At 41.5% G+C, this 15,939-nt stretch overlaps 1 protein-coding gene across 7 annotated transcripts in view; it reads right to left on the reverse strand.

Annotated features, from left to right (window-relative positions):
- The window catches only part of MECR (mitochondrial trans-2-enoyl-CoA reductase), a 32,229-nt gene that overhangs the window by 13,970 nt on the left and 2,320 nt on the right, over nucleotides 1–15,939 (reverse strand). For all 7 annotated transcript variants that reach the window (XM_043506192.1, XM_038377743.2, XM_043506191.1 and 4 more), the window contains exons 2-3: nucleotides 4,925–5,022; nucleotides 4,481–4,612 (exon numbers count right to left, since the gene is read on the reverse strand). In XM_043506192.1, the coding sequence (XP_043362127.1) occupies nucleotides 4,481–4,612; nucleotides 4,925–5,022 (230 nt within the window). The remainder of the gene's footprint in view (nucleotides 1–4,480; nucleotides 4,613–4,924; nucleotides 5,023–15,939) is intronic.

Here is a 15,939-nt window from a genome sequence, read left to right on the forward strand (position 1 = left end):
TAGATATGCTGGAGGGTAGGGATAGGATACAGAGGGCCCTAGACAAATTAGAGGATTGGGCCAAAAGAAATCTGATGAGGTTCTACAAGGACAAGTGCAGAGTCCTGCACTAAGAACGGAAGAATCCCATGCACCGCTACAGACCAGGGACCGAATGGCGAGGCAGCAGTTCTGCAGAAAAGGACCTAGGGGTTACAGTGGACGAGAAGCTGGATATGAGTCAGTGTGCCATGGTTGCCAAGAAGCCCAATGACATTTTGGATGTATAAGGGCACTGCCAGCAGATCGAGGGACATAATCGTTCCCCTCTATTCGACATTGGTAAGGCCTCATCTGGAGTACTATGTCTTCAAGTGTTGGGCCCCACACTACAAGAAGGATGTGGAAAAATTGGAAAGCGTCCAGCGGAGGGCAACAAAAATGATTAGGGGACTGGAACACGACTTATGAAGACAGGCTGAGGGAACTGGGATTGTTTAGTCTGTGGAAGAGAAGAATGAGGGAGGATTTGATAGCTGGTTTCAACTACCTGAAAGGGGGTTCCAAAGAGGATGGATCTAGACTGTTCTCAGTGGTAGCAGATGACAGAACAAGGAGTAATGGTCTCAAGTTGCAGTGGAGGCGGTTTAGGTTGGATATTAGGAAAAACTTTTTCACTAGGAGGGTGGTGAAGCACTGGAATGGGTTACCTAGGGAGGTGGTGGAATCTCCTTCCTTAGAGGTTTTTAAGGTCAGGCTTGACAAAGCCCTGGCTGGGATGATTTAGTTGGGGATTGGTCCTGCTTTGAGCAGGGGGTTTGACTAGATGACCTCCTGAGGTCCCTTCCAACCCTGATATTCTATGAGGCAATTCTAGAACAAATAACAGAAATATCCAAAACACAAGACCTGGTAGTAATGTTAGACATGAACTACGCAGACATCTGTTAGAAAAGTAATGCAGCAAAACACAACATTTCCAAGAAGGTTTTGGCATGTACGGGGGATAACTTTTTGTTTCAGAAAGCGAAGGAAGTAACCAGGGGGACAGCTATTTTTTAGATTTCATTCTGACCAACTGGGAGGAATTGGTTGTGAATCTGAAGGTGGAAGGGAATTTGGGTGAAAGTGATGGTGAAATGATAGATTTTGTGATTCTAAGTAAAGGCAGGAGTGAGCAACAGAATAAGGACGATGGACTTAAAAAAAATGCCAGTCTTTATCAAACTCAGAACATGGGAAGACTAAGGGAAAAGAAGTTCAGGAGAATTGGCATTTCCTCAATAAGACAAAGGCACAACTGAAAATTATCCAGATGCAAAGGAAAGATAGGAAGAATAGTAAGAAGCCAATATGGCTCCATCAGGAGTTCTTTAATGACCTGAAAATCAAAAAGGAATCTACAAAAAGTGGAAATACAGACAAAGTGCTAAGGAGAAATACAAAAAAATAGCACAGTCCCATTGGGACAAAATCACAAATTGCTAAGGTACAATATGAGTTACACCTAGCAAGGGATATAAAAGGAAATAAGAAGAGGTTCTTTAAATAATTCAGGAGCAAAAGAAAGACAAAGGAAAATGTAGGTCCTCTATTTAGTGTGGAATAACTGATACATCAACAAGGCTGAGGTGTCTAATGTCTATTTTGGTTCAGTCTTCATTAACAGTTAATGGTGACTATATAGTTAACACAATTAATATTAATATGGGGAAGGAACACAAGCCAAAATAGGAAAACAACAGGTTAAAAATATTTGGGTAAGTTAGATGTATTCAAGTTGGCAAAACTTGATGAAATTCATCCCACAATACTTAAGGAACTGTAAGCAATTACCTTTCAGAATTCCTGGATTGTACTGGAGACAGTTAACTAGAGCAAAGTGAATATACCCCACTAGGAAAATTACTCTACATCCTACAAATGAATGATTTTTTTGAAAGCCAATACAATTAATGCTTTTAGAGAGAAGAGCCCCTTCATTCATCTCTGAATTAACTCAATATTCACTTTTGCCTACAAGTATTTACTGTCTCCCATTAGGGTTTATGCATGAAAGGTACGCTTGATTCAGTAGAATCCCCTCAGTGGATTGTTTACCTTCCTGATTAAGTAGAAAAGCCATTTGAAATGAAACAGGCACAGAACTGATGGAACTGGCAAAAGGTGGCCAGAAAAGTCAGAGTGGCCCAAGAGACATTTGTTTTAAAACCCCCCACATTTTTATTGAAAGACTCTTAAGACGACAACAGCAGCTACACATAACAATAAACTTGTTTATATCATACTTGACATGCCAAAGCCTTTAAACTGGTACAAAAGAGGAATAATGGCATTCACAAAAGACACTGCAGCTACTTCTGGGGAGGAATGTGATGCGGTAACCTTACCCAACAGGTCAGGATGCAAGTAAAAAAACCACTATATCCAGCTTATGCTATAGAAAGTAGAATTTAGAATGGAAAAGGGTGCAAAAGTGTCCTGGGAACTTCATTTATCATGAGTGGTCTTGATGCCTGATTTTATGTACTGACTCAAAAGAACTAGTGACAGGTTTCAGAGTAGCAGCCGTGTTAGTCTGTATTCGCAAAAAGAAAAAGGAGTACTTGTGGCACCTTAGAGACTAACAAATTTATTAGAGCATAAGCTTTCGTGAGCTACAGCTCACTTCATCGGATGCATCCGATGAAGCTCACGAAAGCTTATGCTCTAATAAATTTGTTAGTCTCTAAGGTGCCACAAGTACTCCTTTTCTTTTTAAAAGAACTAGTGCTAACTACTAAGCCACCAACACAACTCCTTACAGCACCTGGATTTTCTCTGGCCATCTCCCCTTTAGGCAGACCAGAATTGGCTCTATTTAGCTTTGAAATCTGATGAGATCACAGACTGAGTCAGTATGGCTGCATCAAATAAAGCATTCTAAATCCTTAATAGTATAAAATAGGACAAGAACAAAGATTAAAGCAGCATAAAAACAGCTCTGAAATTGAGTGCCTTGTACAATTGCACTGGCTACACAGATGCTTCTCGTCAGAGACAATATAACCTATTACATTTGCAATTTGACTAATATGATGCTAAATGGATTCCAACTGCTGCGTCCCTCGCCTGGAACATTCTCTAATGGAGTTTTGTGTGTGTGTGTTTTTTTTAAAATCACATCCGATTATATGTAATTGCTGTAACTAAGCTGTGTACATGACCGAGGCTGTACCAAGCTAAAATAGCACTTCAGAGAATAACAATTTTGCTTCAGGTTTCAGAGTAGCAGCGTGTTAGTCTGTATTTGCAAAATTAAAAGGAGTCCTTTTGGCACCTCAGAGACTAACAAATTTATTTGAGCATAAGCTTTTGTGAGCTACAGCTCACTTCATTGGATGCATTCAGTGGAAAATACAGTGGGCAGATGTATATACATGGAGAACATGAAACAATGGGTGTTACCATACACATACAGTTAGTTACATAGTAGCAGCCGTGTTACTCTGTATTCGCAAAAAGAAAAGGAGTACTTGTGGCACCTTAGAGACTAACAAATTTATTAGAGCATAAGCTTTCGTGAGCTACGCTCACTTCATCGGATGCAAGTACTCCTTTTCTTTGGACATACAGTTAGTGTTAGTCTCTAAGGTGCCAAAAGTACTCCTTTTAATTTTGTTTCAGGACGTCAGATTACCTCCAGGTATTTTGAGATCTCACAACCCTTCTGTTCAGAGAGTTAAAGTATGAGCTCATCAGGCAAAGCACATGGGTGTAAGCTGCAGAGGAAGGATGGGAGTACTTGTGGCACCTTAGAGACTAAAATTTATTTGAGCCTAAGCTTTCGTGAGCTACAGCTCACTTCGGTTTGTGGTTAGGACAGTACATTAGGGAGATCAGGGTTCAATTCCCCGCTCCACTCTGTGAGGCAAGGTGGGTGAGGGAATATCTTTTATTGGCCCAAGTTCTGCTGGTGAAAGAGACAAGCTTTTGAGCTACTATGAAGTGAGCTGTAGCTCACGAAAGCTTATGCTCAAATAAATGTGTTAGTCTCTAAGGTGCCACAAGTACTCCTTTTCTTTTTGAGGGTAAGCAGTTACTGGTTGCAATCCTACCCAGATCATATAGGCAATCGTCTAATGGTTAGAGCTGGGGAATGCAAACCAGAAATCCTGGGTTCTAGTCTCAGTTCTGCTCTGTGACTAATTCACCAGGCTAAATCATGCCTCAGTTCTCCCCTGACTCCATCTGTAAACAGAGATACTTATCTATCTCACTAACATTTGTGAAATGCTTTGAGATCTGTAGATGGGTGACACCAGAGAAAGGCCAATGGGCAGATCCTCAGCTGGAATGAAGTGCCCTAGCTCCACGAAGTCAACAGAGCTATGACTAAAAGAAAAGGAGTACTTGTGGCACCTTAGAGACTAACAAATTTATTAGAGCATAAGCTTTCGTGAGCTACAGCTCACTTCATCGGAGCTATGACTATTTATGAGGATTTATGTAAAAACCTCACCAAGTTCTGCATCTGCTGGGATAACCCAATCCCCAGGCTTCATAGAAGTCACATGACTGCCAACTTCCACCACTTGTCCAACGCCTTCATTCCCTCCTACTGCAGGCAAGTCAGGGAGGAGGGCATAAGTCCCTGTAAGAGGAAGAGAAATAACACAGCTTTTTTTTTTTTTTTTTTTTTAGAAAAAGGAACAAACTGCAAACTGTTCTCTCAACTGCTGTTTGCTAAGGCCTGGTTCTATACCCCTGCAGCTCTGGAATCCAGCCCTAATTCCTGTATACAAATTCCCTAGGGTACTCATTAAAGTTTTGACAGTCTGTTTGTGTAATTACTCATATGACAACATGTGGCTAATCAATAAGTATTCCACACACATTTCAGAAATAGAAGGAAAAAAGCTGTTTGTAAGCAAAAAGTCAATTCAGCCAGAGAAACCGAGGTTACCTTGGATCATGTTGATGTCTGCTGGATTTATAGGGGCTGCCAGCATCTTCACGTGAACCCCAGAATGGCCTAGCTCAGATCGTTCTAGATCCTTTAGTCTAAACAAAGAAACATTCAAATGTTAATACCACCGAATTTTGTATAACAAGTGTTCTAGGCACAAACTGTATCCTAGAATAAAGGCCATCCCATCCCACCCTGCCCCTCCATGGCTTGCATGGCATGTTAGACTTATATTATGCAGCAAGGAGTCCCCAGTTATGCAGTACTGCCTTCCCCAAGCCTACAGTGCTCCCCAGGCTAATCAGCAGAGCTCCGCTTTCCTTCCCCTTTTGGAAGGAAGGACTTGAATTCCTGATCCACCAATTCACCCTAGTATCTGCTAGTAGAGCCAATAACAAGCACATTGGTTTGTTTCTCCTTAGAATGAGCAGCGGCTGTGTTCATACCCCTCCGACATGAATGGAGTGGTTCATACCTCTCAGAGATATTGTCAGGAAAGAGCCTGAAAAGTCATTTGCACTGATGGGCATTTTTTTTTAAAAGGAAAGTTTAGGACTTTTCTGCATGGGGAAGAGGTTTTCAGTATAAACTAAGGTGTGAATTTAAACCAATATAATTATACCTGTATAACCTCCTGTGTGGACACTCATACTGGAATATGAGTGTGTTTTTGCAGTTTAGATTATGTTGCTTGGAAAGGGGTTTAAGTTAAACCAAAAAAAAAAAAAAGCCACTCTTATACTGAAAAAAGTAAAAAGAAAAGGAGTACTTGTGGCACCTTAGAGACTAACAAATTTATTAGAGCATAAGCTTTCGTGAGCTACAGCTCACTTCATCGGATGCATTTGGTGGAAAAAACAGAGGAGAGATTTATATACACACACACAGAGAACATGAAACAATGGGTTTATCATACACACTGTAAGGAGAGTGATCACTTAAGATAAGCCATCACCAACAGCAGGGGGGGGAAAGGAGGAAAACCTTTCATGGTGACAAGCAGGTAGGCTAATTCCAGCAGTTCCCCACTGTTCCTCTGATATTCTTGTTAACTGCTGGAATTAGCCTACCTTGCTTGTCACCATGAAAGGTTTTCCTCCTTTCCCCCCCCTGCTGTTGGTGATGGCTTATCTTAAGTGATCACTCTCCTTACAGTGTGTATGATAAACCCATTGTTTCATGTTCTCTGTGTGTGTGTGTGTGTGTGTATATAAATCTCTCCTCTGTTTTTTCCACCAAATGCATCCGATGAAGTGAGCTGTAGCTCACGAAAGCTTATGCTCTAATAAATTTGTTAGTCTCTAAGGTGCCACAAGTACTCCTTTTCTTTTTGTGAGTACAGACTAACACGGCTGCTACTCTGAAAACTGAAAAAAGTGTTCACATGGTGGTGGTGGTGGGTGTTATACTGGTATAAATGATACAACTTTCCCACGTAGACAAAGCCTTGGATTTTGCAGCCACATACCTGTAATGGGGGACTTACTGGCTTTACAGAGCCACACAACATACAGAGGTATTGGCAAGGTATAAAAAGATGCTTTCAGATGAGATGCAAGCCAAATTAGATACACACAGGAGAGCTACTCCAGAAAGCAGGAACTACAAAGGCAACTCTTGCACCAATAGTAGTGAGATAATGGAAGGAGACATAGAAACCCAGTGCTAGATTACTGCAGATGTGTCAACTGGAGCAAACCCATCAACGATTTTAAAAATCAGGGCATTTTTTAAAATTATCTGTGTGAACTGAATAAAGCGTTAGGGGAGTTGAAGAGGCTGATGTGGAGCTTGCACATGGGCTGCCGATTTTAAGAACATTAGCTATGATCAAGTCCTGTTCTGTGTGTCATTAGAAGCAATACATTGAATTCTCTTCACAGCTCGTCCTATGCTGGCAAAGTTTTTTCCCCCCTTTAAGCTGCATGGCTGATGTCTCCTGGGTTAGTGTTTTTGTTGTGTGGTGTGTGGTTGCTGGTGAGTATTTGTTTCAGGTTGGGGGGCTGTCTGTAAGCAAGGACTGGCCTGTCTCCCAAGATCTGAGAGAGATGGATGGGTCGTCCTTCAGGATAGGCTGTAGATCCTTAATGTGGCACCGTAGAGACTAACAAATTTATTTGAGCATAAGCTTTCATGAGCTACAGCTCACTTCATCAGCTATTACCAGCAGGAGAGCCTAGGAACCTATCCTTGCAACAAAGCCCGTTGCCAACTATGTCCACATATCTATTCAGGGGATACTATCATAGGGCTTAATCACATCAGCCACACCATCAGAAGCTCGTTCACCTGCACATCTACCAATGTGATATATGCCATCATGTGCCAGCAATTCCCCTCTGCCATGTACACTGGCCAAACTGGACAGTCTTTACGTAAAAGAATAAATGGACACAAATCAGACGTCAAGAATTATAACATTCAAAAACCAGTCAGCGAACACTTCAATCTCTTTGGTCACTTGATTACAGACCTAAAAGTGGCAATTCTTCAACAAAAAAACTTCAAAAACAGACTCCAAGGAGAGACTGCTGAATTGGAATTAATTTGCAAACTGGATACAATTAACTTAAGCTTGAATAAAGACTGGGAGTGGATGGGTCATTACACAAAGTGAAACTATTTCCTGTTTATTGCCCTCCTCCCCCACTGTTCCTCAGACGCTCTTGTCAACTCCTGGAAATGGCCCACCTTGATTATCACTACAAAAGGTTTCCCCCTCTTCCCCCACCCCCACTGGTAATAGCTCACCTTACCTGATCACTCTTGTTACAGTCTGTATAGTAACACCCATTGTTTCATGTTCTCTGTGTATACAAAATCTCCCCACTGTATTTTCCACGACATGCATCCGATGAAGTGAGCTGTAGCTCATGAAAGCTTATGCTCAAATAAATTTGTTAGTCTCTAAGGTGCCACAAGTACTCCTTTTCTTTTTGCGGATACAGACTAACACGGCTGCTACTTTGAAAGCTGCACAAAGATTTTAAGGGGGCTGAGAATGAAACAGTGCATTAAAGCAGTGGTTCTCAACCAGGGGTACGTGTACCCTGCAGGTACACAGAGGTCTTCCAGGGGGTACATCACCTCAGGAAGATATTTGCCTAGTTTTACAACAGGCTACATAAAAAGCATCAGTTAAGTCAGTACAAGCTAAAATTTCATACAGTGACTTGTTTATACTGCTCTACATAGTATAGACTGAAAAGTAAGTACAATATTTATATACCAGTTGATTTATTTTATAATTATATGGTAAAAAAAAAAGAGAAAGGAAGCAATTGTTCAGTAATAGCGAGGCTGTGACACTTTTGTATTTTTATGTCTGATTTTGTAAGCAAGTAGTTTTTAAGTGAGTCATAACTTAGGGGTACGCACGAGAAATCAGTCTCTTGAAAGGGGTCCAATAGCCTGGAAAGGTTGAGAGCTACTGCATTAATGCATCTGTCGAGACCTGGGCTCATATTCTGACTGGGTCACAAATGAAACAAGTTTAAACCAATGTTTGTAGGCCCTGAATCCACAGGACTTAAGCACAGTGTTTACCCCTTTGCCTTCAAAGCCATTTGTCCACATTCCAAAGCCACCATACACTGGGTCAAATGCTCCTGTGGTGGAACCAGCTTGTTCAACCAGGGATGACTGTGGCCCAATTCTGTCATGGACAGTTGGCTCTTCCAGAGTGGCCCAGGCCTAGAATGGATCTTGGTCAAAAAACGGAGGGGCAAGGATTCTCAAAGCAAACTCAAATCCCAGGAGATAAGTCCAACAGACTAATTCTTCTGACTTTTCTGCTCTCTCTCCTCTCCCTTGGCTCAAGCCTTGTTTGTGACCTGCAGGGTGAGCAGGGTCAAGGATTCACTTGAAGAAGGACATGCATTTTAAATCTTTCACAGGGTATCAAACACAACTGTGCAAAGGTTAGCAGGAAATTTAAATGTTCCCAAGGCAAGAATATTTAGGAACTGCATAGTAGTGTGTTCAACACAACAGTAACTAATACATTCTCATAGCGCCCCAGTGAGGGAACTTATCCCCATTTTGCAGATGGCAAAATTGACGTATAGATGTTAAGTGGCTTGTCCCAGGCCATGGAGGGAACTGGTGGTAACTCCAGGATTTTAGAACACAGGAGCTCCTGGCATCCAGCACAAGGCTAGTTTCACCAAACCACACTATCCCAAGTCAGAACTGCACAAAGCCTGCTGAGCTCAACTAAGGTCAACAGGAAGAGAGTTACATAGGCAGAGTTAAGGGAGATATAGGGATGTCTAGGGCTGGAACTGCAGGTAGTTATGTGGGTCAGGAATGAAGAGAGCTGACATGGGGAAACCATGCAGATCATTCAGTCCCCAAAGCTATTATCTGCATAGTGTCACAAGGATTTGGTTAATTCACAAATTAAAACATTTACTGAAGGGATACAATTCTGCAACACACAACAGCCGCTGCAGATAGAGGGGACAGCTTTGAATTTCCTGGTTTTTGTGGGTTCAGTCAGACCCTTAAAACTTTGTCTACAGAGGGGAAACGGTGGCAAATTTTTGTAGACAAGGTGGCTTTAGTATTAATATTAACAGATTCTTTGTATGTTTCACTTCTATACAAAAAGAGCCCAGGCAGCTGCTGGTGCAAACGCAGACCAGAATTATTGGAATTATGTTTGACATGATGCTATTTCAACAGAATTGTTAAGGCTCTTCCATTGAAACTATAATGACTCCATTCAAAGCTGTAAGATCACAGTGATTTAAATCAACAGATCATGGACACACACAATGGCTCATTTACAGCCATTAGTGTCAATGGGAATGTATGCACGCACAGTAAGTACAGATATCAAAGTTGGTCTGGATAAAGGTAGCGGGAGTCTTGCATAGCATCTGTGCTCCACTCAGAGTGGTTTTATTGTTTGGTCTCTGCTGGGAATTACAGATCTGTTTGGAGTTAATTGGTACACTGCATCTATCACCCTTGTGGGAGGCTGTGGATGGCTGTTATGTGCACAATGCAGTTTTCACATAGTTTATTTTACCTGCCTTGCTAAACGGCAAATGTTTCAGTTTGTGTCTTTTCCCCCTCATTGCTGCTTCAGTTCTACTCCTTTCCCTCATTTGATGGAGATAATGAAACAACAGTCTTTTAAAAAGGGACTTCTGTCCCAGCTTTCCTTGAGCAAAACTCCCACTGAAGCCAATGTAAGTCCGGAGACTGCAAAGAATTCAGGATCAGATCTGATGCTTACACAGGGACATGTACTTTAGTTGGGGTACTGGAGGAGGGGTTCATGGCAAAGAGCAGCAGTTTACTTTTATGTGGCTATTTTGTAATGGTTTATGCTAAAGGTAACATTTTCTCAACAGGAAAAATAAAGTTTTTGAAAATACATTTGCTGCATATGCACCCTTGCTGCTTTTTAGAGTGGAATATTTTGACTATTTAATTTCTTTGAAGTTTCCTTGGGCACTGACCCACATTATAGATTAAAGGTCTGCATAAAAGTCAAAGGTTTCAGAGTAGCAGCCGTGTTAGTCTGTATTCGCAAAAAGAAAAGGAGTACCCGTGGCACCTTAGAGACTAGCAAATTTATTTGAGCATAAGCTTTCGTGAGCTACAGCTCACTTCATTGGATGCATCCGATGAAGTGAGCTGTAGCTCACGAAAGCTTATGCTCAAATAAAAGTCAAAGGCCATTATATTGCCATGTAAGAGAAAATATGACAACTACAAAAGTAGGTGGGACATGATACACATCCTTCCAGTTTGTTAGATAAGCTGGAAACATCCACCATAGCAGCTTCCTTCTGAGGATTTCAAGCACCATTAAATATTAAGCTTCACATCATCCCTGGAAAATAGACAACTATATCCCATTTTCAAGTGGGAAAGCTCTTAGAGGTTAAGTGTTTTGCCAGAGTTTACATAACAAGGCTATGGGAGATAACGGAAAAGATCACAATTAATTCAATCATATGATTTAACCTCAAATCACATTTCCTTTTAAATTAGTGGCTGGCATCTCAAAACAAACCTACGCCATAGCTAGAATCATGCCATCTAACCAGATTCTGACATGTTTATAACTAACAAGGCCCGGCACGCCTGTATGCTAAACCAGGTTGGCAAGTCCACAGTTAAGCTGCACACGCTTATTTGCATCACTGGGTTTGGGGAAATCTGGGAAATCAGAATCTAGAAATCAGCTGCTAGTGCCAGAAGCAGAGGATTGTGGCTGTTGCCCCGCCCACAATACAACGCAGCCATTTTGGGATGTAGACATACTAGCTAAACTTATTACACACTGTTCCTAGATAGATAAGGAATCCCATTAGAAGCCAGTAGAGAAGTAATCCTATGTGAGCCCTTAATCTAAAATTCAGTCTGGAACAAGATTTTACAATTAATTTATAACTCCCTTGAAAAAATGGGTTTATAATGGAAAGGCTGTCAGACGATAATTACAACAGTACTAGCAGAGCACTGCTATCATCATCCAGCTCTGGCATTATTATGACATCTAGCTGAAAAATGGTCATTAGCCTTAACTAATCAGGAAATGGTGTAAGAAATCCATTGCTTAATCTAGGGGATGTTGGTCGCATATTTTACTGATAACATTGCACTTGCTTTGGTTTCAGGAGGAAGTTGCATATGGTAGCAGCACTGGCACTTTCAGAAAGCAGGACAGGATTTTGAGAAATGGAGAGACAGATCATCATTAGGCAAGATTTACTCTTATGCAAGAAAGAGGGAAAGAGCTTTCATACATTTGTTAGATAGCTATCGTACATCTTCTTTCCTCTCTTTGTCTAAGGGTGTGTTTACCCAGCGGGCGTGAAACATGTTCTAGCTCAAATCCCTTACCAGCCACACAGAAAGTCCTTGGATACGTACCTATATGTCCCCAGCACACACACCTGCTGGGTCATCTAGGGATATAGGTACAAGCGCACAAAGCTAGGATGTTTTCTCCAACACCACTTAGAAGGAACAAATTATGAGCCCACTCCTTACTCTGGCCAGGCATGAGCATGAGAGTGGACCCAGAATTCTCAAGGATCACAGCTTCAAGGCATTTAGGGCATGCTAGACACCTACAACCTCCGTTGACTTCAATGAGAGCTGAAGCTGCTCAGCAAAGCCCAACCAAGAAGAAAGTGAAGCACTTTCATTCATTTAAGCAGAAGGGGGGAAAAAAAAAAAAAGAGTCAATTCCCAAACTCTAAGATACCAGAGAAAAGTGCCCTTTCTTTGTAAAATGTCACTAAGTGATGAGGACTTGCTTTCTGTCTAAAGATTTCTTCCCTTCCAAAGGCCACATTTTAGTAGATTTTACTTTACATCCAAGTTTAACCCTCTCTCCTCAAAACAATCTCTAGTTTGCAGTTTTCGAAGCAAAAGTCTGTATTACAAATAAGCAACAAGTTCTCACTTAAAAGATTATTTATTTCACTACGGTCAAAGGAGTTTTGGTTTGAAAATACAGCAGCTGGTTTGACATCTTCTTTTTAATTCTAGCTGAAAGTTATCATGGCTTAAAATTTCTTATAAATTAAAGTTTGATTATCTTCCTTTTCCTTCTTGGGGAAGGGAGTTCAGAATCATCACACCTACTGGTGTTATATCTGACAAAGCAGACTTAGCGTCACATCTACTTAACACAAACAGTTCCTGTCTAGGTACTTGAAAGATTTTAGTAGTCAGCTAGTCTTTTACTGAAATTTAACTAACCAATCCTAACATGATTATTTAACCAATTATATCCCACCACCTTAGTTAGTTTACACCCAGCAAAAATTAATTATACAGCAGACCGAAACAATCACAGACCCAGACAGAGATTATACAGACAAACAACAGGGAAATGGGGACTACAAAGATAGAACAATACAGAAATGAGGATTTCACATCCCAGCTATGGATAAGTGAATTCTTGCCAGAGAGGATGCTATCAAACTAAGTTTCCTTTTACATCTTCTAGGCACTTCCCTTTCTCTGGAGGCGATGGGCATTATCAGGACAGGATTGTATCCTAACAGCCCAATAGCATCTTATTTCAAATGTGACTAGTTTGGGATGCGAGGATGTGACCGTTCGCTTCCCAGCTTATGGCTGCTTCTGCTGCTTAGCCGAAGGCCTTAGCCTAAGCACAGGGCCTCAGACTGTCACAGTAAGAGAAGGCACTTACACTGGCAGACAGTAATTTTTGATTCTTTCTTTCTTTCTTTTATACCTCTATAACTAGCTAAGTGATAAGAATACACCTTAATTAGAGTATAGGCCTTTACAGACAGGCCTGAATACCTATATCCTAACACTCCACCCCTTTTTTTTCCTTTTTCTTTTGGGCTCCTCCTGCCCAGGTATCCCTGGAAAAGCATAGGACATATGGTGACACGTTTCCTGATAGGGCCAGGCATCAAGGTGGAGGGTGTCGATATTCCATTTGTCCCACTGCCCCTTGTGTAGTATAGTGTCCTGCACCATCTCTCGTATGGGCATACCACACCTATTCCAATTAGTGTTTCAGATTTCCATTACAGTGGGCCAGAGAAGGTTGGGTCCAGGTTGTCTAGTACACTGCAGGGTGGGGAGGGCTTACTACATTACTTATAGGTTATCTCCATATGCAACGTAACACAAGTACAGTTAACAATACAAAATCCACAGCAAAACCGAGTCCTGACCACTGAAGTATGGTCCAACATCCGAGCCACCACCAAAACACTGCCTCTCCTCCTTCGACAGGGTCAAGATCTTGTGTGTCCAGTTGCTGGCAGTTTCAACAAGCTGCCCCTGCAGGTTTTGCGTGCTTTTATCCATATCATAAATCCACTGAATGTTCACAGAGAAAAGGGGCATTGTCCAAACCAGCTTAACCATTTGGTATGGAATCAGGCAGTATGCCCTGGTTTGATTATTCATAGCAATAAGATTCACAGATCCATTTGTGCACCAAAGTCCAGATAGCAGCATGTAGATGGGTGTAGTTTGGTTATGGGCTGGTGTAATTTTGCCCCAGTAATATGTACATTCCCAGCAAAACACCTTATACACAATACACCCAATTGTCCACCCCTTGCATAGGCCATTGATCCTGCTCCTCCATAGTCATAGGAGAGGGGCGCATCCAAACATCTTGTCATGTTTAAAGTGTTCAACATTCCCCCTTCAACAAAAAGAATATAGAGCGTTTTAAGGAAGCCTATTAAAATCTTGATGCTCAAGAGCCTAATGCCAACATTTAAAGCCTCAGTAGCGTTAAAAAGTATAAGCTTGGTCTACACTACAAAGTTTTGACAGCAAAGCTAGGAATGCGGAAAGAAAAGATCCCCTCTACCCCCAAAACCAACAGAGTGATGCTGGCAAAAGCCTAATGTACATACAGTTATCCTAGCAAAGGAGCCCTTGTGCTGTCATAGCTTATGTTGTTTGCAGAGGTGATTTAACTATGCTGGCAAGGGAACTCCTTTAGTGGCAAGAGAACTCCTTGAGTCAGTGTAAACTGCATCTCTACTAGCAGGCGTCGCCAGCATAGCTATGCCAGCCAAAGCATTTGTAGTGTAGACAAGCCCTTACACCAACTCCACCCCTGCATTCATGCCATGTGCTCACAGCATCAGTCATTTTGGAGGTGGGGATGATGTCCAAGCACCTCCTTCTCCCAGTATTTTCCATTGCTGTTGGGAGTCTGGGACCTTCAGCAAAGGCTACAGGAGAGGACATTGCTGGAACCAGGGGGCAGCCCGTGGGGTCATAAAGATCAGATAAAAACCTTGCAAAGATACGTTTTTTAAACTGCTTCCCTCTCCCATTTGAAGTAGAGACAGGACCACTCATTAAGATGTATGTGTCAGCCAAAAACTGAATCAAACATGTATACCATCCACTGTGACAGATTGAGTCGTATGTTCACACTAGGTGAGAAGGAGCAGTAAGATTAAAATACCGGATATAACTGCTCTCTACTGGATGGAATATGTTGGACCTGCTTTAGTTCCCCCCACTGGCTATTGGCATCATTCATTGGCTAACTTGTTCATGTGTAATCATATGACAACTGGTTTGTATGTGTACAGCCATGGACTGTTATGAAATACAACTGGGACACAGAGTCTGCTCTCTCTTTCACTGGGGCAAGTGCTCAGTTTGTGGACTGGAGATAATACATAACTAGACGTAGGAGTGCCGATTCCTTCACATTGCCCACATTTTGAATTCCCCATAGAAATATAGAGAAAAAACAAAGTCATAATTTAAAAAGCTGTACAGTTGCCAGTATGCACATGCTGTTCAAAATCATCAATAATAAAATCAAACTAAAACCAGCACAAATACCAACATCTTCAAATGGAGTTATAACTCTTGCTAGACCAAAATATAACATTAAAAAGTGGTGCCAAGTATCAGGGGGTAGCCACGTTGGTCTGTAGCCACAAAAACAACGAGGAGTTCGGTGGCACCTCAAAAACTAATTTGGGCATTAGATTTGTTTGGGCATAAGCTTTTGTGGGTAAAAAGCTCCACTTCTTCAGATGCATCAAGAAAGCTTATGCCCAAATAAATCTGTTAGTCTTTAAGGTGCCACAGGACTCCTCGCCTCGTTTTTATTAAAAAGTGGGACTCTCGGAGGGTGGAATAAACTCCCAGTGAAAATCAATTATATGATTTGGCAGTTGGCTTATACTACAAGTACGTTTTTAGTTTATATTTCCAACTGACTCAGTAATATATTACTAGCCTCACTCAGTTAAAGATATGACAAGAATTAATACCCAATCCATAACTTCAGCTACACATCATCCAACTCCACCAAATGCTTAACTGTGGGAAATAAGGATTCCCCAGCCAAGTGTGAAAGGTCTAGGAGTTTTTAAAATGAATCAGATGAGCCACCAGTGCCTTGTGAGACTTACACAAATATTGACAATGCAGCGATTGTGTCACTAAAGTTTGCAGTCACCCTGAAAAAAATTACATCCGCCTAAAAATGTTGCATTAACAAACACCAC

The sequence above is a fragment of the Dermochelys coriacea genome, chromosome 19, assembly GCF_009764565.3.
Source record: "Dermochelys coriacea isolate rDerCor1 chromosome 19, rDerCor1.pri.v4, whole genome shotgun sequence".
Taxonomy (NCBI): domain Eukaryota; kingdom Metazoa; phylum Chordata; order Testudines; family Dermochelyidae; genus Dermochelys; species Dermochelys coriacea.